General features: G+C 45.3%; 1 protein-coding gene across 2 annotated transcripts in view; it reads right to left on the bottom strand.

Moving 5' to 3' along the window:
• The window catches only part of RTN1 (reticulon 1), a gene marked incomplete at its 5' end in the record, with an annotated part of 120,079 nt that overhangs the window by 14,259 nt on the left and 82,527 nt on the right, over positions 1-23,293 (bottom strand). The window contains one exon of one of the 2 annotated variants that reach the window (XM_080618810.1): positions 2,996-3,056. The exons of the other annotated variant lie outside the window; for it this stretch is intronic. Within the exon in view, the coding sequence (XP_080474936.1) occupies positions 2,996-3,056 (61 nt within the window). Of the gene's footprint in view, positions 1-2,995; positions 3,057-23,293 lie in introns of those variants that run through there. 2 annotated transcript variants of the gene reach the window in all.

The following is a 23,293-nucleotide window of genomic DNA, read 5'->3' as shown; positions in this document are numbered from 1 at the left end:
AAGAGGGAATACTCATGGGGACCAGTGCACTGTCATCAAATAGCTTCACCAAACTGGGGTGCAAAGACCTTCCTAATCTTCCTACTCTCCACTTAGGTGTGGGGATGAGTCCTGCCAAGCTGGGCCGAGTCCCTGGGGAAGGCACAGAGACTCCACCACCTGAACCTGGAGGCACACCTCATCCAGCAGCTCCCCACTAGAAGCTGTGCACTGTGATGCATCACGCAGCTGGCACTGGCTATAGGTTGTTATACGGAGGCCCACATCCACCAGCATGCCCAGTTGCTCATGAATTATGCATGACTCCATTCCAGCCTACTTCAAATGCATCACCTTCCAGTGCAAAAGATGACTTGGGTGTGGAAGTCTGCTGCAATTCCCCAAAGCCGCCTATGATAACATTTTGAATGAAGCATAGGCCCAGCAGGGGGAAATTACTCTCCCATACCCCTGAGGAGCAGTATCATGAATTACTATTGATATAATCACCCTGAACCTGCAGGGTGGACAGGTAAAACACGCTGCAATATTTCTAAATCTATGCAGCAGTATCAGTTGCTTCATTGCAAGGAACATGAAAGTGTGTTAATTTAGTGGGCAAAGCCAAGACTTCACCAAATGTCCCTGCAGCTTCTTAAGATCCCTACCCAATTTTACACCAATTCTACACCAGTTATAAGTACTATAAGGTCAAACCAATGATACAGCTAGTGGTAGGCTTGACTGCCTTTATGTTAACCTCAATGTTCTATCTCCATAATTTCAGTAAAAGTATGCTCTGTATTTACTGAGATTGCATCTGCATCTGTTATGTCCACAGACATATCCCAGAGTTTTCAGAGAGGAACCATAATTCCATTGATAACAAAGCTGGCAAAATTATACAACTCCAGGTTTGCAAGAAACTGATATTCTGGGTTGAGACAGAGACTACATGAATAATAGATACTGAAAGAACCAATGAATCAAGTCTTTAGCCTTCATTCTTCTGAATTTTAAATTTCTTCTATTTTATCTGGGACTGATCAAAGAATTTTGCTGACAAAAATAATACTCTATGACTATTTCATGTTTGCTGCAGGATCATTTTTGAATCATAAAGCACCACCCAGGAGAAAGAAAAAGATATGCAAATGATGGGGAAGTGAGGCAAGTGATTTATTTTAGCTGCGTTGACTTTTTCAGGTCTGGGTTTTTTTCCAAATCAGCATGGGGCATATTGTGTCATTTAATTTTCAGGAAATCTACCTCAGTTTCAAAAAGGAAAGTACAGTAGGAGAGAAAGACCACTATTATTATTAATAATTATTGATTAAATAAATAGCAGTGCTCTTTGTTATTCTCCTCCTTTTAATTTATGATTTTTTTCTGATGAAGAGGGAAAATATTCAGTTTGCCTCTAAATACAGGTGGTTCAGCAACCTGACTCAGCAAATTAATGCTTTTATAAGGATCAGCAAAATATTGAGCCTTTTTGGAGACAAACCAAACAAAAACCCCAACCCCCACCTAAACAAGGAAGTTTATCTGCAAAGCTCAGACGAAAAGACCCTGAAGTTTGGTTGTGGCTCTCCCATATAAGCTTAATGAATCATGCAGTCCTATAGATATCCTATAGATAGAAACTTTATTAAGGTATGGAAAGCCCAAGCTGCTGGAAGCTGGCATTTTAACAGGTGCATCTGTTTACTTTCCAGCTACTCATACTCCTTAAAAAAACCTCAGACTATAAATGCAATTAGGTGCTGTATTAAGATTGGAAAAATACCACCTCCCCACAGACAAGTGTCTGTCTGAAATATCTCCCCCTGCCCTGCCCTCTTCTCCCCTCCACTCCCCCAAAAAAACACTTTTGGAAGGCTTTCTGGCTTCTGTTACATTAAGCTGTGCTTACAAAATTACATCTGCGAGCATCTTGGACCCTCTAATGAGACGATGCCATAGAGTAATCTCTCTCCCAGGGACCCTGTTGAAAGCATCAACATTATGTATTGACTATTAAGCATAAACACGTACCTTAAAATTAAAAAAAAATACACTCAAACAAAGCCTGCCCAAAGCAGACAGCCGCCTGCCTGGCAGGATGAGCCGCTAGCTTTTCTCCCTCTAATCTGCCCACTGAGCAGCGTCACAGAGACTGTCTTTTATCAAAACAAAGGCTGGATGCTGGCTGGGAAGTGTGAAGCCGACTAAAAATGGCTGAAAAACTGTCCAAGGCACCCGGGAAGGTAGCCAGCCCCACTCAGCACAGACACCGACCTGGTCAAAATAAGCTGAAAATAAGCCCAGAAGGGAGATGCTATTGTTCCCCTCACCTACTCAGCAGCAAGACAACATCATCACAGTATTTTGCCCTGAATGGCTCCGCAGAGTGCTTGAAAGCATAACGAAAGGATTAATAATTTCTTTTTAAGCAATCCTACAGCAAAATACGAAGCGGGGGTCAGTGCACGACAGCCTCGCTGCTATCGCACTTCTTGCCGAAGCTGCGTTTTCTTTGTGTCGACGCTAGGCTAATCCCTCGCTATGGGTGTGTCCACAGGCAGGATGCACCCAGGCGCCCAACGCAACCACCTCGAACCCTCACGAGCCCGAGCCTGCACAAATTCACCGTCACCCAGCTTTCCTAAAGCCCAGAAGGTATGAAATCATGCCAGAGGCAGCCCCATGGAAAGAGTCGGGGATGAGAAATGAAACTGCTAAGGGCAAGGGAGGATGCTTTGGGAATGAGCTGTAAGGTGGGAAGGATGGTCCTGTATCCTGGATGCTTTCAGGGTGAGACAGCTGGAGACGGGAGAAATACATTCAAAGAACAGAATTAAGGGCTTTTTTATCTTTCTTTCTTAAATTACCCCCAAAGAAAAGCTTCACAGGGAGGGAGAGAAAACAGCATGCAAAGGCCCGCAGGTGAACAATGCAAAAATGGATGGATCCTGCCTTTGCCTCCTGTGACATGCAGTCTTTCTAGCATGCAACACTAGAATAGATATAATACCCTGACATTTCCAGTTGCTCCAAAGACAGTCCATCTTGGTGGAATCTGCACTGGCTTGCATCTCGGAGAGCTGAGGAATTGCTGGTCCTTTCGTCGGAGGCACTGCGTTACCAGTCAGGCATTCCCGAGCATGGGTGGGTTAGCGGGTATCGCTCCCGTCTCCCCGCTCGGCTCCGGACTGATGCTGTAAGCAGCACAGGCGGAGGGGGGAGGGCATATTGTACGCGCTGCGGTCTCCACTGCAGCAAATCAGCAGTGTGATGTGGTTGCCCTAGGGAGCAGGCTCCTTTGAAAAGGGGATGCAGTCCCCTTTCAAATCAAAAGCTTGTGCTTGGCAGCTTAGCCTCCTAAGCCATGGAAATAGTTAAGGCAACCTGACGGCAAAGAAATAAAAACAAATTGGGTGTGGGTGGAAGGGGGGGGGGGGCGGTGGTGAGCAGCGTTTCCTATGTGGCTGTATGGTTGTGACTATTCATGTTCCAGAAATTTCTTGAGAGTGATGAATCTGGTGTTTTTTTTTGTTTTTTGTTCTTTTGGGGTTTTTTTGTTTTTGTTTTTGTTTTTGTTTTTTTTTTTGTGAGGGCCAAATTTCACCCAGCCCCTCTAGGTTTCAGTACCCTCTTCTCATCTGCCCATCTGGGTGAGGTCAGGGAGCAGGCAGAAGAAAACTAAGGTCAGAATCTGACCCCAACACAGCAACCCCCATTTTGCTATTTTTGGACAAAACTATTCCAGAAATAGAAGAAAAGAGCAGAGTACCCACACCACCAGGATCACCCTTCTACCCTGCTGATGTGAGTACCTGCAGGCACAGAGTGACCCACATGGCCTCCCAGCCCCTCATGCCAAGCCCTGCTACACCAGGATGCCAAGGTTAGGATGCAGAGTGTATGGGCGCTGCCTCCTCTTGTTGCTCAAAATTCGGCATAAACCAGGATTGTAAGTGTAAGAGTGCAGGTAAACAGGACAATTTTGGAAAAAAGCATGTGCTGTCTGTAGTAACTGTGAGCCTACTAATAGCTGAATTGTATCACCACCCTAAATACTCTTACCTGAGTAAGACACTGCCTCTGCCTCAGTTTCCCCATCAATAACCTACTATAAGTAAACTCGTAGAGACATCATAATGAAGCAACAGCCATACATGGCAAATACTGGGAAAGAAAATTATTTACATCCACCCAGCCTGTTTGTGTTTTCAGATTTGGGGGTCGTTATTAATCACAGAGAAACTCCCCCAAAAGTCACCCCATTTCACTGAGGAGTGCCCTGATATACAGCATATCAGACTTGGTCCAGTTATTGTTGGCAGAAGTATCCCAGCTGGGAATACAGCTTTGAGGCTGTATTTAATCTTTATGAAATCTGCTACTTTATGAAACTATTTTACTTTAGCCATGTTATACTGAATTTAGGTTTTTTATATGGAAACGGGTACCAGCACAGACATAGTGGGTCACGTACACTTCATCATGGAGAACAGAGTTTGAACCTTTCCGCTGTTTTAGCTCCAAAACTAGTCTTTAATGCCTGAATTAAGAGAGATCTCCAACTGGCAGTAGTAGGTCACTTATTCTTCCTTCAGGTAACTCATCTCATAGAAGAAAGCCAAAATTTAAGGAGAGATTCACCACAGTATGGTCTTAACCTTTACCTAGGAAACTCTGCTGGGATTACAGAGGTCAACAGCCATTGTTCATAGAACCAGAGAATCACAGAATCATATAATAGTTAGGGTTCATGTTTTAAAATCATCTTTGAAATCCCCCAACAGACTTGCTTAGGCCTGAATACAGCATCTTTGGTCCCGTAACAGGGAAATAATTAACAGATTGGTGCAGAAGTACCTTCAACTGTAATTGCATACAGTAAAATTAAATAATCTACAATGTTACAAGTCTAGACTTTGTGCTCTTCCTGGCTTTGTTAAAAAAAAGGAAGAAACAGGTTGGTAAAAGGTGATTTTTCAGCATGGACTGATTGGTTTAGACCCGTTGCAAGTGCAGAAAATACCCCTACTGATACGTTTTGCCCTGAACACTGTTTGCAGCTCGGTGATGCGGTTCCCAGCACCAATCCATAATACAAGGTATTTACAGTGCATATAAAACAGAGCCATCATTCACATGAAATTCCTAAATCCTGGAGTCTCTAAAAAACAGCTGAAGAGATCTCAGACTTAGTGCATCAGTGAAACTTGTAGCTATTTATCACATACCACCAGCAACGCATCAGTAAGAAGACTCAGAATCTCTGCTTAGTCTCACTGTAACCAACATTTTGAAGTCAGATATAAAAGACAAATTTCTTTGGACAGATGAGTGGTCCGTGTACATTTAACATCCCAGTGTTGTACGAAACAGCGATGATGTCTCTTTTCCTTCATTGCTGGTTGGGATTTGTCTTGCCCCTGGTCTCCAATGCCTTCCTCAGGCTGCCAAAATAAATCATACCATCAGTTTTCTTACTTCCCTTTGGAAAAGTGTCTCTTCAGACCTGGCCCATGTAAGTATTCCTGTGCTACTTCCAGAGTTATTTTAATTCACGGGAAAGAAGGTCTTCCAGTGTGCACTCACTTATCCCAAGAGCCAAGTTAGGTGAGGAACGGAGGCAGTGCCTGGCATTAACACTGTACATGTGTCTACACAGATGTGCCAAAAAGTTTAACAAATCCCAGTCAGCGCTGGGTGGATCCAAGACTAAAATGGCAATTAGTAAAATATGCATTTCTACAAGGAGAATTTAAATTATTCATTCAGTAAGTAATGAGCCAGAATTAGGACTAACCGGTTGGTCATCAACAGACGGAGGGTGAAAACTGGGTGAGAACTACTTCTTTGTAACAGAACTAAACCAGGACCTAAACTAAACATTGAGCAGACTGGAAAGTACAAGAAGTAAACATAGCACTGCCTGGATCTTGAAAGAGTGACAATGCACAGGTCAGAGATCTTGGCATCAGCTGCTGCATACTGAAATTTTGGAGGAGAGTTTTTCTGCTGTCATGAATAGAAGTAAGATCAAAAGCAGTAAGTGGAATATACTTCCTTTCAGAGCGCTGTCCATGGGAAGTCTCTTGCTGCAGGATGTTACTGAAATGATTACAGGTCTTAAGATGTCTTAGTGAGGTCATCTAAAGCTCAGTGTGTATGGCACAGCCACAAGTCAAGCGAGCACATCAGTATTTGACTGTTAAGTAGCTCTGCTGGAGATAAAGACCCGTGCGTGTAGGATGTGTGGGGTAAGGACTCAGCCAAATAAAGCTATCTGTTTGCTTTCAGCCCATCCTAACCTCCCTTTGAGGAAAACCTCTGACCACGTTAACATGAGTAGGGTGTTGCTGTCTGCCTCATTCTTTTCCATATTATTGCAGCCCTACATCAGGACTCCAACCCTACCTTGCTTCCCTTTGAAAATCCTCCCACTTCCACAGTGACCCAGCCTGCCTGTGCACTGCTGATGAGCTCTGATGAGGTCAGAATTAGCAACATTTAAGGTTTTTTAGGTAAATGTATTTGAATTGACATAACAGTCCATAAGAGCTCAGAAGTATCCACTGTTCTACCAGGCAATGTCTCACATATGTCCCTAAACTTCAGGATTGTCCGTTAACAATCCTGCTAGAGTACAGGGTGGAAATCAGCATTGGTTTCAAAGAATATTTAATGTTAATGAATTCAGAGATAGAGCTGAAACCATCACAAGTTCTGTTTTAAGTGAAGTGACTTTGAAAACACTTTGGACTGATTATGTTTTTCAGAACAGCTCTCTGCATCGCTCCGCGTCAATGCATTGTGGGACACATTGAGGGCAGCACCAGATCTGCAACATGGTGCTATAAGATCCTGATGTTTATCACTTTAGAACAATAGCATTAAGGGAGATCATTGGGTTTTTCTTCTAAGTTAATTTGTTCTTAGCATTAGCAACAAAAATAGGGGGTGATGCTATTTTAAAAGTTGCATTAATATGTCCCAAAGCTCTAAAGAGCAATGGGGAAATTTTGCCTGAGTACTCCACACCAAGGGCAGCCAGCAATTACATTTTTGTGAGGAGGCTGTCAATAGCAGAGGGATGGGCCAGATCCTGGCTCTGTTCTCATTCTTTCTACTGTTTTGCATCTGTTCTTGCACATCTTCCGGGCTGCAGAATTGCTCAGAGGCAGATCGGGTGAAAAGGTCATGAGCTGGGAGATGGGATGGCTATTTCAGGTCCATGGCTATTCACAATATAGGGGGTACACGGGCAGCTCTGTCCTTGCTGTCTTTTGCCCAGGTCTTTGGTATTTTCTCTCAGGAAATGCAACACAGTGATAAATATTTTTATTTTCTCAGGTCTTTAGACCACAGAAGGAATCAATAAACTGGTAAAAAAGACAATAAGGTCTTAAACCAGTGCTGAAAAAGTCTGGAGCTGAATACTTGTAACAAAAGAATCCCCATATCCCAGCACATCACATAATGTTCCAGCTTTCCTGCAATTTCTTCTAGAAGCCATTAAATGCGTGAGTTTATGAGGGCTTTTTTAAATCATCAATCAAAATATTTGGGTTGTTCACAAGGACAAGAAGTGTGTTTAGAGATGTGTTGCTAAGCTTCTGCTGTGCTGCCTCTGTTTCACTTTCTGCTCAGCAGTGTTCTTTATGCCCATTTTTGCTCAATTTCTGAGGTTATTATAAGGTCTTCAGCAACAACCATGTGACATGAGTCAAATGAGTGGGTGAAAGCATCAGGTGAGACACTCTGTACTTGCTTCCCTTCCTGGGAATGAGGTGGCCTTTTCTTGAATCCTAGTAAATGAGCCATGTGGGGGATAGTCCTCAGGTTTGGTGCTATTGTTAAGAAACAATTTTCCATTTTGGTTTTTGATCCACTGATGTGCAGTCACTTGGCAAACCTGGCACATATCCTCTTCACCAGCCATCCCAGAGGTAGCTGGCACTTCTGCAGTGCCATTTCAGCTCACTGACTACTGCAGGCAACAGCACATCTAACACATGAGAATCGGTTTTGATTTATTCATGGTTCTTCAGCAGCGGATCATTTCTCTTGGTCTTTTAATGTTATTTTCTGAACCATGAGTATCATAGAAAGGAAGGCTCTAATCCTGCAGTTAATCAAGAAAAGTCTTCTGATTCTTTCCAGTGGGACTACTTTTTTCAGTTGCTGGGAACCTTAAAATTGGGTGTTTCTCTCCTCTGAGGGAGGTAGTTGGTACATCTTCCTTCCTCTGTTGACATTTGATCAGTGAAGCTGTTGAGACCCTTAAACTCTGTCTGACCTACTGCATTCCCCCATTGCAGATGGCTCTTCTGGCACTTGCAGCCTACCCCCATTTTTCAAGCCTGCCACTTTTATGCCTGTGCTGCTAAATTTTTCTCTCTTACAGCAGTGCTGGTGCTGCAGCTGGCATTATTAATTCCATTTCATTAACCAATCTTCCTAATGGACTGGAAGACAAAATAGAAGACAGTCCTGAGACAACAGTGTGGCTGGGCCTCAGGAGATCTAAGTTTAGTCCTCCTGCCTGCCACAGGCTTCCTACGTGACCTTGGGAATCATCTTGCTTAGGTCTCTGGGTCTGCTTGGTCTATTTAAATTTGGGGCAGCATCTGCTTTTTAAGCTTTATTTCTGCAGCAACCAGCCCAAGAATCTGCTGCTCTAGCAAAGGAGCCTCACCATTTTCACAATACAACTTGCAGGCTGCTGTTACTGGGTCTCATTATTAGACCAGAGGAGAACAAGCAAGATTATAAACATGAATTGGGATTGCATTGCTCTTGGAAATGCTGAAATCCTGCCTGGTGCTCTGCAAGGATGCTGGGGTACAGAGGAGCCCCCTCTTTGGCAAGCACGCCCAGAAGAAATGAAGAAGACACACTTTTATTAGATTCTCAAAGCAAGGTTTGGCAGCCAGTGCCTGAGCTGGGGAAACAAGGCCTGGACTTTGCCTCATGGCTGTGCCACAAGCCAACAGGGACCCCATCCCTGCCTGGGCAAGGTCCTGTGCTGGGAGCAGAGGAGGGGGCCCTGGAGCAGCCCATCTCACTGCGCTGCAGGCGCCCTGCAGGACAGGCACAGCCCCTCTGAGCTGCTCTGCAGGGAGGAAGAGGCAACAGGAGACAGAAATAAGAGCTCGAGCAGGGTCCACACCAGTGCAAGCCCACAAGCACACTGCATAGGGGTGCACAGAGCAAGCCATGCAGGCAACCCTGCTGCGAGCCCAGGCAAAGTGCCACACCAAGGCAGCTCTGCTGCACAGCAACACTAGACGGGTCCTGCCTGGCTAAGTCTTACCTTGTGCTCCTCCATACATCCAGGTTTAAGGCTGAGGCAGGTCTGGTGCAGCACCCAGGAAAGATGTGCCCTCACAAATGCCTGAAGCCTTGCTTACAGCTTACAGCGGCCACCCCTCACTCCTGGTCTATTGGGTTCAGGCCCAAGTTTTGAATCTCCAGGTGCTGATTCAGGGGCTAGGATGTTCTGTCCAAAATGCAACTATAGATTGTGCAAATGTGCCTGCAAATTAAACCAACAGCCTGCAGGCAGAGGCTCAGAAGACTGAGGTTTCATTTGCAGCAGTGCCACAAGCCCTTAAATCAGGTAGAGATTCTCAGAAGCAGCCGGGGTGTTAGCAAATAAGCTGTGTTTTGTAGCATTTCTGCTGGCACCTCTGCTTCTTTACCCACCATTCCTCCTGCTGACTCAAGCTAGGTGGGTGAGAGAAGGTGCAGAATGACTTACCACAGACCAAGCCACTTCCCCAGCCATTGTTCCTTCCCAAAAAGCCATTTTCTCTGGGGAAGGGAGTCAGTGAGCACGCCCTGAGCTGCTCACCCCTCTGCATGGTGCTGGAGAGCTGCTTTGAATATCTCAGCATGGACATCTTTGCATCCTCTGCCACTGTCCCCACCCCACTGCACAGGGAGTCTGGGAGGATAATGCATTAGTGGCGGAGGTATGTGTGGATGCTGCAGCCATGCACACACCAGCTTATCTGACACAGAATTGTCATGGCAACCCCAGCTTTCCCCAGAGAACAGCAACAGATCACTAATACACTGCTGGATACAATAGCCACAACCGCTGCTCTATGGATGCGAGGCACCTGGGTACCAAAACGCTTTCTGCACAGGGAGGGGTGGTGCTTGCAGAGCCACAGCTCTAGATCATACTTCATCTGGGAAGCTGGCTGCTAATAGGGAAAGATCTTGGCCAAGGTTATAGAGGAAGGGGGGACAGGGGATAGGCAGGGGCAGGTTAAAAAGCAGATGCTCTTGTCCTGAGCACATGCAACCCCACAGAGCTGGCAAAGGTGATGGAGGAGGCAGAGTGTGGCTGCTTATTGCAGCAATGCTAACAGTGCTGCATGGCATGAAAGGCTTATGCACGAGGAGTGTGTTAGTGCTGTCCAAGGGGAAGAAAAAAGCCAACAACAAAATGAACAAAAGGAGAAGTGAAGGACATAAAATACTAGTGTGTAATGTCAGTGCAAGGCTGTGGGAAGGGGAAAGCAAAGAAGGAGTATGAGCAGGGCTCTGGTAAGAGCCAATATGAATACTGGCTAGAGAAACGCTTTGGACAGTGAAGCAGCACTTTGATTTTTAAATGTTATTATGGGCCTCTAGGGCAATTAGAAGAATTAGATCAGGAAATGATGTGCCAGAAGTGTTGCCTGAAAAGTGGTCAAAGTTGTATTTGCCAGGGAAATGAGCAGGAAGAATGGCTTTGTGGGGCATTTTAGGACATCAGTTGGAAGAAACACTAGACAGAGATGCAGTGATGGTTTGAGTACTGGAAGGGGTGGCCCTGCCCTGGCACATCACCTCACATGGGGCAGCGGGAAGAGAAAAGGATGGATCATATGTATATATCTCATGGAAGATACCATAAGCGAGGTAAAGAAAGCTTCCAGCATCAAATCAGCAAAACATGCAGTGAAAATCCACACCCTGGAGCCAGCTCATTAGGAACTTAACATCAGTCATCCCTAAAACTAGGTATCTTATGTGTACAGATGCAAAATGATGAAAAAGACAAGAAAAAAATGCAGAACCCAGATAAACCCACCAAATTTGTGGAAATGGGTTTCTCTCTGAAAAACAGATTCCGTCTCTGAGTATTAGAGTGTCATGTATCCTCACTCCCCCTCTCTGCACACAATGAGAAAGTCCTAATTTGGATGCTGACGTCGAATATTAGAGAAAAGACAATTTCATTTCCCATTCTCAAGCCAAAGGATTAAAGATAGATTAGCAAAACTATTTCACATTTACAAACCAAACTAAAAGGCCTAAGGAATTCAGATTTCCCTGATGGTATCATTAAACACCATAAGCCACATTTTCCTGATTGCTCGTGCAAAGGAATGATAGCCCTCTACTCTGGGATGAGCATGAATTTATAATAGGAGGTATAGAGTGAATATATATGCAAAATGGAGTTATTTTGCCATCTTTATCATTAAGCAGCATGAAAGTTCACTGGACTAAATGGAACAAGGAGAAACGTTTTCCTTCTATCACAGTATATTTAACCACTGCTTCAGTAATGGATAGCGTGTGGATATGGCAGAAGTAGCAGTGATTTCAGAGCAAAAGTGTAGATTTGCAGATACAGAAATAGCTGTTACCCCAGAGCACTGCACATGAACAATGTGAAATGGAAGGATAGCATACTAAGTTTTGTGCATGAATAGTGAATTCCCTTGCAACAGGTTTGGCTTTTGCAGAAACTGGGGTATTCCAAGGGTAATAGTAAAATAGATTTGGGTGAGCATTGCAGAAGGTCTGCTGGGACTTCTGAGCTGCTTTCCATAAGTGTTTCACTCCTTGCAAACATTTAAGTACATGTGGCTTTGCTGAAACTCCCTGAGACAAGTACCACAAAATACCCCTTTATATAACATCAAATACCTCATTCTTAATAAAAACATCCAGGGACCAAAAGCATGATACCCCTGTGTTCCTTCTAAAATGTTATCATATGCCAGATACTTAAAGTTGATTTATTTCAAACAAATCAGAGATAAAACATAATGGCATGACATTAATTTTAAATTATCATAAATTCAAGAAAACCACAGTCTTTATATATGCAAAAAACCCCAAACCCAAACTCCATGTTTTGTTTTGGATGAGCCCCATCTTTCACAGGTATGGTAGATGTGCTCTTGCTGAATGCCAGGCAGATACCTGAATCCTGCTGGTCCTCAGCACCTACAGGTCAGGGCTTTGGAAGCCTCTGTCTGTTTGAAGCTGAGAGACATCAGGCCTCTAGATTAGGATGTTATACTGGTTTTGGCTGGGATAGAGTTAATTTTCTTCATAGTAGCTAGTATGGGGCTACAGTTTGGATCTGTGCTGAAAACAGCGTTGATAACCGGAGGGAAGGGATGCCATCCAGAGGGACCTCGACACGCTTGTGAGGTGGGCTGATGCCAACCTTATGAAGTTTAACCATGCCAAGTGCAAGGTCCTACACCTGGGTCAGAGCAATCCCAGGCACAGCTACAGGTTGGGCAGAGAAGAGATTCAGAGCAGCCCTGCAGAGAAGGACTTGGGGGTGTTGGTCGATGAGAAAATGAACATGAGCCAGCTTCAGTGTGCGCTCGCAGCCCAGAAAGCCAACTATATCCTGGGCTGCATCAAAAGGAGCATGACCAGCAGGTCGAAGGAGGTGATCCTGCCCCTCTACTCTGCTCTCGTGAGACCTCACTTGGAGTATTGTGTCCAGTTCTGGTGTCCTCAACATAAAAAGGACATGGAACTGTTGGAACAAGTCCAGAGGAGGGCCACGAGGATGATCAGGGGACTGGAGCACCTCCCATATGAAGACAGGCTGAGAAAGTTGGGTCTGTTCAGCCTGGAGAAGAGAAGGCTGCATGGAGACCTCATAGCAGCCTTCCAGTATCTGAAGGGTGCCTACAAGGATGCTGGGGAGGGACTGTTCATCAGGGACTGTAGTGACAGGACAAGGGGTAACGGGTTCAAACTTAAACAGGGGAAGTTTAGATTGGATCTAAGGAAGAAATTCTTTACTGTGAGGGTGGTGAGGCACTGGAATGGGTTGCCTAGGGAGGTTGTGAATGCTCCATCCCTGGTGGTGTTCAAGGCCAGGTTGGACAGAGCCTTGGGTGGCATGGTTTAGTGTGGGGTGTCCCTGCCTATGGCAGGGGGGTTGGAACTAGATGATCTCAAGGTCCTTTCCAACCCTAACTATTCTATGATTCTATGATTCTATGTTTAAGTTACTGCTGAGCAGTGCTTACACAGAGTCAAGGCCTTTCCTGCCTCTTACACCACCCTACCAGTGGTGTAGTAGAGTAGGCTGAGGGTGTACCAGATGTTAGGAAGGGGCACAGACAAGACCACTGACCCCAACTGTGTAGTACTGGGGACCAGAAGAGAAGGGACTGATAGTTCATTTTTGAAGTAGCAGCTCTTACTTTTCCAAAATGCTTTGTTTTTAACTGTACTTTATTTTAATCCTCCCCTGCCCCCCACCCCCCATGTTGCCTGACATTTGAAATGATCAAAGCTTCCTGTGAACCACAGCTTCTAAGTTTCAGATAAATATAGCCACTCTGCTCTGCATTTGTTTGTTTTCCTCAGGTTGCAATCCTGCAGTCAAGACCTACTTATTTTGGAGCAGGGAGAGCTGCTGCTTGTTACCACGTGCTTCAGCAACCAGGGAGGAGCACAGTCCTGCCTGTGCAGGATGCTGCTCCACACTGCTTGAACACAGGGTCCAATCCTGCCTGGCAACTCAGAGCAAATTAACCAGCAGCCCTTGTGCTGGCTCCAGGGACCAGAGCAACCCTGGAGTGGGCAAAAAGCAAAGGGAGGCGTGATGCATGGAGACAGGCTGCTTACAGGGGTGCACGGAGGGGATGATGGAGGTGGGCATGGCTGAGCTTTGTGACATGTCCAGCCCACGCTGGCACACAAGGGGACAACCCTGAGCCCTTCAAGACATGGTGAAACTCTGGGGGCTCCAGGGTACAGATGAAACCTCATGCAAAGGCAGGAAGGTCCTGACCCCACCTCTCCCTTGGCCACCCACGTGTACTCGATCAGCCCAGTACAATTTATTTTGGCCTCTCCATTAGCTGAGAAATAAATGTGGCAATTACTTTGCACATCTGAAGTGTCAGAACCCTTCAGCACATTTCCCTGAAGCTAAATAATTAATGAGGAGCTCTGATTAGTCTGAATCTTGTGGAGTCATCAGACAGTGCTGAGTGACACTTATTTTTACCTCTCAACGCCTGAGATGGGGGTTTGTTAAGAGGCCAAGGATGGATGGGCTTCCTAGCCACCAAACTGGGAGGCTTCCTGCAACCAAAAGGGCTTGGCTTCGTGTTTATTTTAGAAAATAAAGTTTCTGCCCTGCTTTGTGCTTAGGCTGCCACAGACAGAAGCAGCTTTCAAAATCTGAATGCTTTGCATGGATGTGATGGACAATAAAATACACTTCCATGCAAGAAAGATATCCTGCATAAGCAACTCAGTTCACCTCAGTGTCTCATTAGTCACCACATCTAAGAGGCTTTTTTTCCCCTCTTACCAACAAATAGAGGTCAAGTAGAAGGTACCAGGTGTGCAACTGCCAGGGGTGATCCTGCAAACCAGATCAACACAGCAGGACCTGGCTCCCACAGCAGGATCAGACCCTATGGAGTCATGCCTATGGCAGTGGGTTTCCAGCTCAGCCTCTGGCAGCAGAGTAAGCTGATGTCTCCACGGGGTGAGAGCCCCTTATCAAGAGACTGCTGCATGAGGGATGCAGGAAGAGCTGGTGGCAGTCACTTAAGGTCTATTTTCTCCTACATGTTCTTTCTTTCTGCATCAATTCCCCATAACATGCAAGCCACCCAAAAAGCTGTGCTGAGCCCTGCATATGCCATGCAGGTATGTGAGCCACTGCCCTTTCCCCAGCCCTCTCTCATTTTGCCTCAAAACTGCAAATCTGTTTTTTACTATAACCCAGGGAGGAGAGAGTCTGCCCGGCAGACACATGCAGGTACTACATGAGCAAACTGGGTATCTTTGGGGTCCAGAAGCGCAGAAGACGGTATGATCTTCACATCTCCATGGAAGAGATTAAGATAAAAGGGATTCCATTAAACCTGAACTCTCCTCACCCCAAATGCCACAGCCATAATGACACCAACTCCAAAACCCACTGTTCCTGCCCTGCTTCACGCATTTCACCTCTGAGCAGCAAAGGGGCATATTCACAGGAGGATGCTTTCAACTCCCGCAACACCACCAGTCACGCAGCTCAAAAAAGTTGCCTCTCCCTGAAGGCATTTCCTCCTCACCCAGAGTTTTGTACAAACAGGAGGTAAAGCACTCCTTGCAAAGAAAAGCAAAGAGAAGTCTATATGCCTGGTTTCGCCTCATCCAACATGTGTTTCCATGGAAGCAGAGGAGGGAGCAGGCAGCCTGCGGCTGCAAATCTCAGCTATCTCACTGCTTGCTCCCATGTCTGAAGAGACAAATGGATCATTAAAAATACAACTGAAATTTAAAAAATCCCCTTTGATAGTAGATAGCTGATGCTTAGTGCTGCGATGCTGTTTTTAGGGACTGGGGCTCAAGTACATCACAGCTGAAGGAAACCAAACTTGGGCTCATTCTCGGAGGAAACAGAGTACGCGCTGAATAAAATGATTTTTGTTCTTTGTTGATCACATTGGTGTAGTGATTGTGTAAGCACAGAGAACGACAGCACAACACACAAAGGGAGTTATATAAATGGATTAAAAAGATGTTTTCAGCATGATTTGGAGAAGTGTATTGCAAAGATGGTTTAGGGAGTACAGATTGTTTAGAAAAATGAAAGGTTTAACTGTCGATCCAATCCAGGTTCTGATCTCAGGCCTAAGTCTCCTGAATTCAGTCTGGCTGTCAGTCAGTTGCTCTTATCAACAGGTCCTTTGAGCAGAAACTTATTTTTAAATATAAACCACAAAGTTTTCCTGGCCCTAAACTAGCATCTTGAGGCATCACCACATTCAAACAACATGCAGTTCCTAGCAGCTTGCAAGCATGTTGCAAATACATCTTCCTGCTGTTGAGCCAGGCACCTTTCACTGGGAGTAATTACCATATATCCTCAGGTAAGAGCTGCCTCTTACCCAAACTGTTGCACTCAGCGTCTTGAAAGTAGCTGCTGCACACAACTGCTCTTGGGTGACTGAGCTGAATCTAGCCGGTCGCCTTGTGCCATCTCCCAGCAAGGTAATAAGGCTGATAAACGTGCAGCCATTACATGAGCAAATGCAAAATGTCCTTCCTGCATTTATCCCTCTCAGAAAAATACAGAGCTGTTTTACGGCAGCCTGCCTTCTCCCGAAAGGCAGCAGAATTTCTCCCCAGGAGATTTTTTTTCTGTCTTTCTTGACTATCAGGCAAGAAAAATTAGGCACACTTACAAAACCTGCCAATTAGAAAACATAGTTGCAGACTCTAGAGAGTTAAAAATCCTGAGTTCTTAGTGCTTGTGAGATTTCCTCCCCACAGCTCTGTGTAATGGATTTGGAGCTGTTCTCTACAGCTGCCTGAATGCTGAATTTTTGAATCCTGTGATCAATACTGTATTGAATACCAATGCCTGTGATCTAATGACAGCTCTGCGTGCATCTATTACTTAAGTTTAGTTGATAGCTTTCAGGAGGAGAATAGCAAAAACTGAAAGATGGGTCAAACCAATTTGAGTTCGTTAAATACTACATCCAAACACGAAATACGTGAGAAGAAAATAAATCTATTGGGGAAAATGAAGAGATTTAGCTTGGACTAAGACTGACCCTATTTCAAGAGCCTGCAAAGGTCCCAGCAAATCCCAATGAGTAAATGGCAATGTGACCATAGGTATCACTCTTGCTAATTCTAGCCTCTGAAACCCATTGCTGAAAGGGGGGTTCAAGCCAGCAAATCCAGACAGTAGAGGGCCCTGCAAACACCTTTATGTACAGGCTGGAGGCAAAGTCAGTGATGGTGCCAAGGACCAGTATCCTGATAGGACCTGCAGGGAGCAGGGAAGCACTGGTTTGGTTTTCATCTCTGGTTAGTGCTTGGTTTTTTTCTCCAGCCCACAATCAGGAATTGCCTGGTGATACTGGTTGGTACCATGGACCGATAATCCAGTATTTCTTCTTTTTTCTTTTTAAATATGGACATCAAATCATAATAGCCATTTGTGGCTTGTTTCTACCTGTGCTATTGATGAGCGAGCCATTGAGCATCTACCAGGAACAATGAAGGTAAAATGCTCTTGTGTCCCATTCCCAGCCTGAAACCATGAGGACAAGGCCCTGTAAGTTCTACAAACAAGTAACTCAGCAAGAACAGTGCACCTAAATTCTTGGACCAAGTACAAATGAACTGGAAGGTGAGTGGAAAACTAGTACAGATGAGTCTGGAGTATATCAGAAAAGCATTTGCCTCTAGACAGTGTGGGATATTGATCTGCAGAGGCACATAGCAGCACACAGTGGACAGGAAGCATCCAAAATGCATTAGAAATTAGCTGAGGGAAAGGAAGTAAGCTGAAAATAAAATCAAGCAGTGAGAGGAGAAAGGAGGCTAGCAGAGCAGCTAACACTGGAGGTATGGGTGCTTACCTTGTGCTGTATATCAGTGACCTTGAGAGTGATGCCATTATCTAATAATGCCAAATTGTAGGAGGCACAGAGCAAATTAATTACAAATGGGGGATTAGGCTTACGGTCTGATAAGCAGCTCATGGAGTTCAATGAAGAGAAGTTTTAATGAGATTAAGTGACAAAGCCATCACTTAAAAGGAAGCATTAAACAGACTACAGACAAGGAGAAAGAACTGGGAGCAAAAGCAGAGAACTATTAAAACCATCTGTGTTATTAAAAGAAGAGTAAATAAGGCCTGTGCCTCTCTGGGAGAAATGGAGATGATAGTAAGGCACGCTGGCACTGCCAGTGGGAATTCTTCCCTTGAATGCATTGTACGCAGCATCTGAGTCAGGCTTTGGGGGATATTGATAGAGCACAGCAAGGAAAACCCAGCACACATTTAGGACCAACACGAGGAGCAAAGCACTGACTGGCTTGGTATGAATTACAGCAAGCAACAGCGCTGAGAATTGGTCCAGGGAGCCTGGGTTACTGGGGGACAGCAATGGGTTGGAGACAGCTTGATGGAGAAGAGCTTTGCCGTGGCCCACTTCAAATGCAAATACAGCAGGGCACTGGGTGGTAACAATCAAGAAAAGAAACAGGCTAGCACTTAATATTTCAGTCTAAGAAGGGCAGCTCTTAAATGAGAATGGCTACTGCTAATGATGAATAATTAAAGCAGACCATTTGGTCCTCCGGACCTTACATAGTTCCGTTACTCTAATGTGCAGCAGTAGCATCATTCATAGTACACGGCTTCACATAGTGCACTCACATGGACTGGCTGGGGTTCATCTTCTACCAAACCCATTGCATCCTTTTTATGAGCTGTATTTAAAGCTGAGTTCAAATACAACAGGAATGGGAGCAGCTTCAAATCAGACTGATGCAACACTTGGGGTGTAAAGGCAGCCCCATCTTACCAAACCTGTGCAAGGGGAGAGATGGGTGCTAACACTCCTTTTTTACCTTACCTGCAAGTAAAGGGCCAAAGCAGTTTCTGAAGAGAAGGAGACACTCATATTTTAGTATTTCATATTTCTTATGTCTGCTTTATAAAGAAAATATTAGACACATTTCCTCATCTTTCTTCTTTGTGATGGGACAAGCACAGTTGAGGTACGTGGGCTGCCTGACTAGGTGTGTAGTGGCTCACTGGCACGAGAGTTTATCAATTCTCACTTCTCAAATGGATCCAATAAGGGAAGAGGTTTGCATAAAAAGCAGAGCAGACCTCAGTCCCCTTGCTTGTTTTCCCCCTCCCTCACCTTTCCACCCAACTCTCCACCCTTGGCAAGGGGATTGGGGGCTGAAAAAGGGAATAGGCACCAGGTAAAGCAGAGCTGACCCTCAGCCAATACAAAATGGTGAATGTCCTAGTTTCATGCATTAAACAATCCTTCTTAGACTGAAATTCAGCCTGAAAACTCTCTAAGGAGAGGACCTTACTGCGTGCTGTTATCCTCACTAACAAAAGAGCCTGATCTTGACTGGGACTCCAGGCACTACAACTAAAATAAGATTTAAAAACAATAATCACTGCAGAACTTTCTTTTTCATTATGAAATGAGGGAGCAATTCGTGCACGTTAAGAAACACATCCAGCACTACAGCCTCTCAAAGTCATCTGCTATTCCCCTGATTTCTCTTGCAATGCAGATTATCCAAATGTGGATCCCTGGGTGCTCTCCTGTATACATCTCCAGGAAATATTTACATCCCCTCTCTTCCTATTTTGGTTTGAAATATGCTAAAAGGATGCATAGGGGGTGCCTCATTACTTTGATCAGCAAAAGTAAAATCCTGCAGAAGTGTCAGCCAAAAGCATGTTACGTTCTCACCTTTCTGCAAAGAGTCAAACCCCTACAGTCACATCTTGTTTTAAAAAACTGCACAAATTTAAAGTGTGGCAGAACCTTCTTTAGTGATTTGATTTTTCAGATCTCTTTTCCTTCCAATGGAGATTACCCAAGATAGGCTGACAGATGGGCACTCCCCATTTCTTAGTGTCTGTCACTGAGGAAAATACTGACGTCAATTCTGAGAAAACATAAATCTTGGTGGTTTAGGATGCACATGCGTTGTGAATGCTTCCTTGTTTGTACATCATTTTCCTGGGCAAGCGTTGATAGGGATGAGATAACTTGGCCCACATACTTGGTCACACCTCATGTGATCTGGGTGCAAGACACCAAGGAAACCTGAGCACAAGGTGGATGGGGGCTGTGGGTCCTTCTGACAAGCCCCTGTCCTGAATGATGGGGACAAGGACCTCAGAGCTCACCACAGTATGCCCCAGCAGGGACATCTTTAGAGACTGGTGATAGAATAGTTTGGGTTGGAAGGGATGTTAAAGATTATCAGTTCCAATCCCCCTGCCACAGGCAGGGACACCTTCCACTAGACCAGGTTGCTCAAAGCCCCATCCAACCTGGCCTTGAACATTTCCAGATTTCTTGTAAGCCCCCTTTGGACACTGGGGGCTGCTCTAAGGTCTCCCTAGAGCCTTCTCTTCTCCAGGCTGAACAACCCCAGCTCTCTCAGCCTGTCTCCAGAGCAGAGGTGCTCCAGCCCCTGATCATCTTTGTGGCCTTCTCTGGACTTGTTCCAAACAGGTCCACATCCCTTTTGTGTTGGGGGCCCCAAAGCTGAATGCAGGACTGCAGGTGAGGCCTCAACACAACGGAGTAGAGGGGGAGAATTGCCTCCCTTGACCTTTTGATGCTCCTTTTGATGCAGCCCAGCACACTACTGGCCTTCTGGGCTGCATTTCTGCTGGGTCATATTGAGATTTTGTCAACAAACACCCCCAAGACTTTCTCCTCATGGAAATCTCAATCCAAATTCTCAATCCAGTGTCTGCCCAGCCTGTATTTGTGCTTGGGATTGCCCCAACCCAGGTGCAGGACCTTGCACTTGGCTTTGTTGAGCTTCATGAGGTTTGCACTGTCCCACCTCTCCAGCCTGCCCAGGTCCCTCTGGATGCCATCCCTTCCTCCAGTGTGTCAACAGCACCACACAGCTTGGTGTCCTTGGCAAACTTGCTGAGGGTGCACTTGATCCTACTGTCCATGTTGCTGACAAAGCTGTTAAACAGCACCAGTCCCAATACCACCCCCTGAGGATCGCCACTCATCGCTGATTTCCACTTGAACATCGAGCCATTGACTACAACTCTTCGAGTGTGACAATCCAGCCAATTCCTTATCCACGAAGTGGTCCATCTGTCAAATTTATGTCTCTCCAATTTAGAGACAGAGTCAAATGTCTTGCACAAGGGTCAGCTGTGAACACCAGTTGCCACAATTGTTTTGGGGCATTTGCTAGAAGTGGACAGTATGGTTTACCCTCAGGTGTCAGTGGAGCTCAGCTCTGGTGGGAATGGCATAGGGTTTGCCTTGCTTTCAGCTCTGGAAGCAGGAAGGGGCATTAGAGTCTGCATGAGCCCAAAGAAACCAAGAACATGGTATTTGGATGCAGCTGGGCACAGCTGGACGTGCTGTCGGCTTTGCAAAAGCCGAGACAATTCTTGCTGTATGTGTTGATACTGCATGATTGTCCCCTTGCTTTCACTGCAAAACCTCCATTTAGCAGCATTGAGAACTCTCTACTGAGCAGATACAGAGCAGGCTAGAGGAGATGGCAAGGCTTAGGTATAGTATTATACATATAGGTATGATATGTATCTATGCCTGACTCAAATCCATGAATAGAAACTACAGATCTGAACTCCACCCTTGCCTATAGGGCAAAAGCAAAGCTTGCATCTGAATAAATCCCATCATTCTCAGCTGCCAGCGTCTCCAAATCAGAGCGACAACAGGAACTGAAGCCAAGTGCTCTGAATATTTTCTTCCACAATACTCAGGAGAGCTCAGCTATACGTAGAAGAGCCATTTACATGGTGTTTGAGGCAACATTTCTAGTCTTAGCAGACAGAGAGGTGCCAGGAAATGATTCTGCTCCCCAGGCAGGACTCAAACCACAGCATAGCCAGGCCTGTGAGTCCATGATTATCACATTGATCTTTCCAGTGCCCCCATGTACCATAAAGCATGTGTTGGATGGCTACTGCTCATCCCAAATATGCATCTTAGCTACTGCTGCAGGTTATAGTGCAGTGAATACTGCAAAGGAAATGCCTCTACTCAGCCTGTTCCTGAGGGCCAGATCTTAACCATGCTAAAGATGGGGCTTCATTTCCCTCCCTTCCCACAAAGCACAGTGGTGTAACACAGAACAGTTTGATGAGACACTGTTTCCCTGTTTCAATGAGATTTGAAGTTGAGGGAAGAGGAAGGGATACCTGCCTACAGCTGCCCAGATTGGTCAGGGAAAGGGGGTCTCACTTTGAGAAGGAGCACTGGGGGAAAACACTGCAAAACTTGTGACTGATTTTTAACTGAGGGTGCAGGAACAGAAGAAAGCATGACACCTTAAAAAGGCCTAAGAGGAGATAGCATGTTCTCCAGATGGTTGTGACTGACAAGGGTTAATCTTTCAGACTTAATGGCTCTACCTGCTATATCACAGTTTTCCCCATCAACATCTCTGGCCGTAGACAGCTGCCTGCCAGCCATTACCTGCTCTTTGCAGTACCTCCCTTCAAAGGGAAGGTCTCCCACCACAAACTGAGGTAATGTGGTCCCATAGGCACCACCAAATTCGTACCTGTGTGTAATGGCCAAAGCATTCACTCTCTTCTTTACAAAAGGCTTGCACCTGGCAGCAACTGGCACTAATCCCCTGTGAAACCTGTGACACTGGGGCATTTTGCTAACACATCATTTGGCATTTTTTCTCCAGCACCCTTATTTATTTGCCTTTGCCATGTCAGTTTGCCCAGCCAGCTCAATGAATAATTCAGCACTGTTAAGCACGTGCCAAAGCCACTTCAGCACTTAGTAGGATCAGTTCTTTGGTTCTTTTCTCCATTTAAACTTCATTCCAATGTAATTTCCTCTTCATTGCTGCTAGACAAACAACCTACAAGTAGAAAGCACATTGCCATATCTATATGGAAATATAGCTATATATATATGGAAATTACCCCTTTGATAGAAATTATGTGCTGCTAACCATTCTGCTCGATTCATGGTGCCTTGCTGCTTGTGCTCACTGCCACTTTGAATGATGGAGAAGCCTGGTATTTTTTTACAGACATTTATTGGAGGTAAGCTTGGCCATAACCATGATCTCACAAACCAGGGTTCAGAAAAACCTGAGGTCATTTCCCAGTTCTGTTGTGTATTCCTGGTGTTACTGCAGTGAGATCAATTCATTACACCAACAAATCAATTAAGCATATCCAAGTGAAAGCACACACATGCAGAATGCAGATGGAGTTTCAGGTGGCTAATCAAGGGTGGATTGCCATGTTGGTGGGACTGTTCCTGTGCTTGCTATGTGCAGGTTATGCATAGCAACAGCTTTCTGCCTTTGGCACCTTCAAGTGTGGGAGCAGGGGCTGGATGTTTGTACTCTGAGAGCTGTTCTCCAGGACACCCGAAAGCTCTCAACAGAGGGGCAATACACAGATGGGAGTTTTAGGTGATTAGTTTCATGGTGGATTGCCATGTTGATGGCACTGTTCCAGAGCTCACCATTTGTAGGTGATACCCAGCACCAGCTTTCTGTC

The sequence above is a fragment of the Psittacula echo genome (assembly GCF_963264785.1).
Source record: "Psittacula echo genome assembly, chromosome: 5".
Taxonomy (NCBI): Eukaryota; Metazoa; Chordata; class Aves; order Psittaciformes; family Psittacidae; genus Psittacula; species Psittacula echo.
Note: the sequence above shows the minus strand (reverse complement) of the source record. Positions and strands in the feature narration are given on the sequence as shown.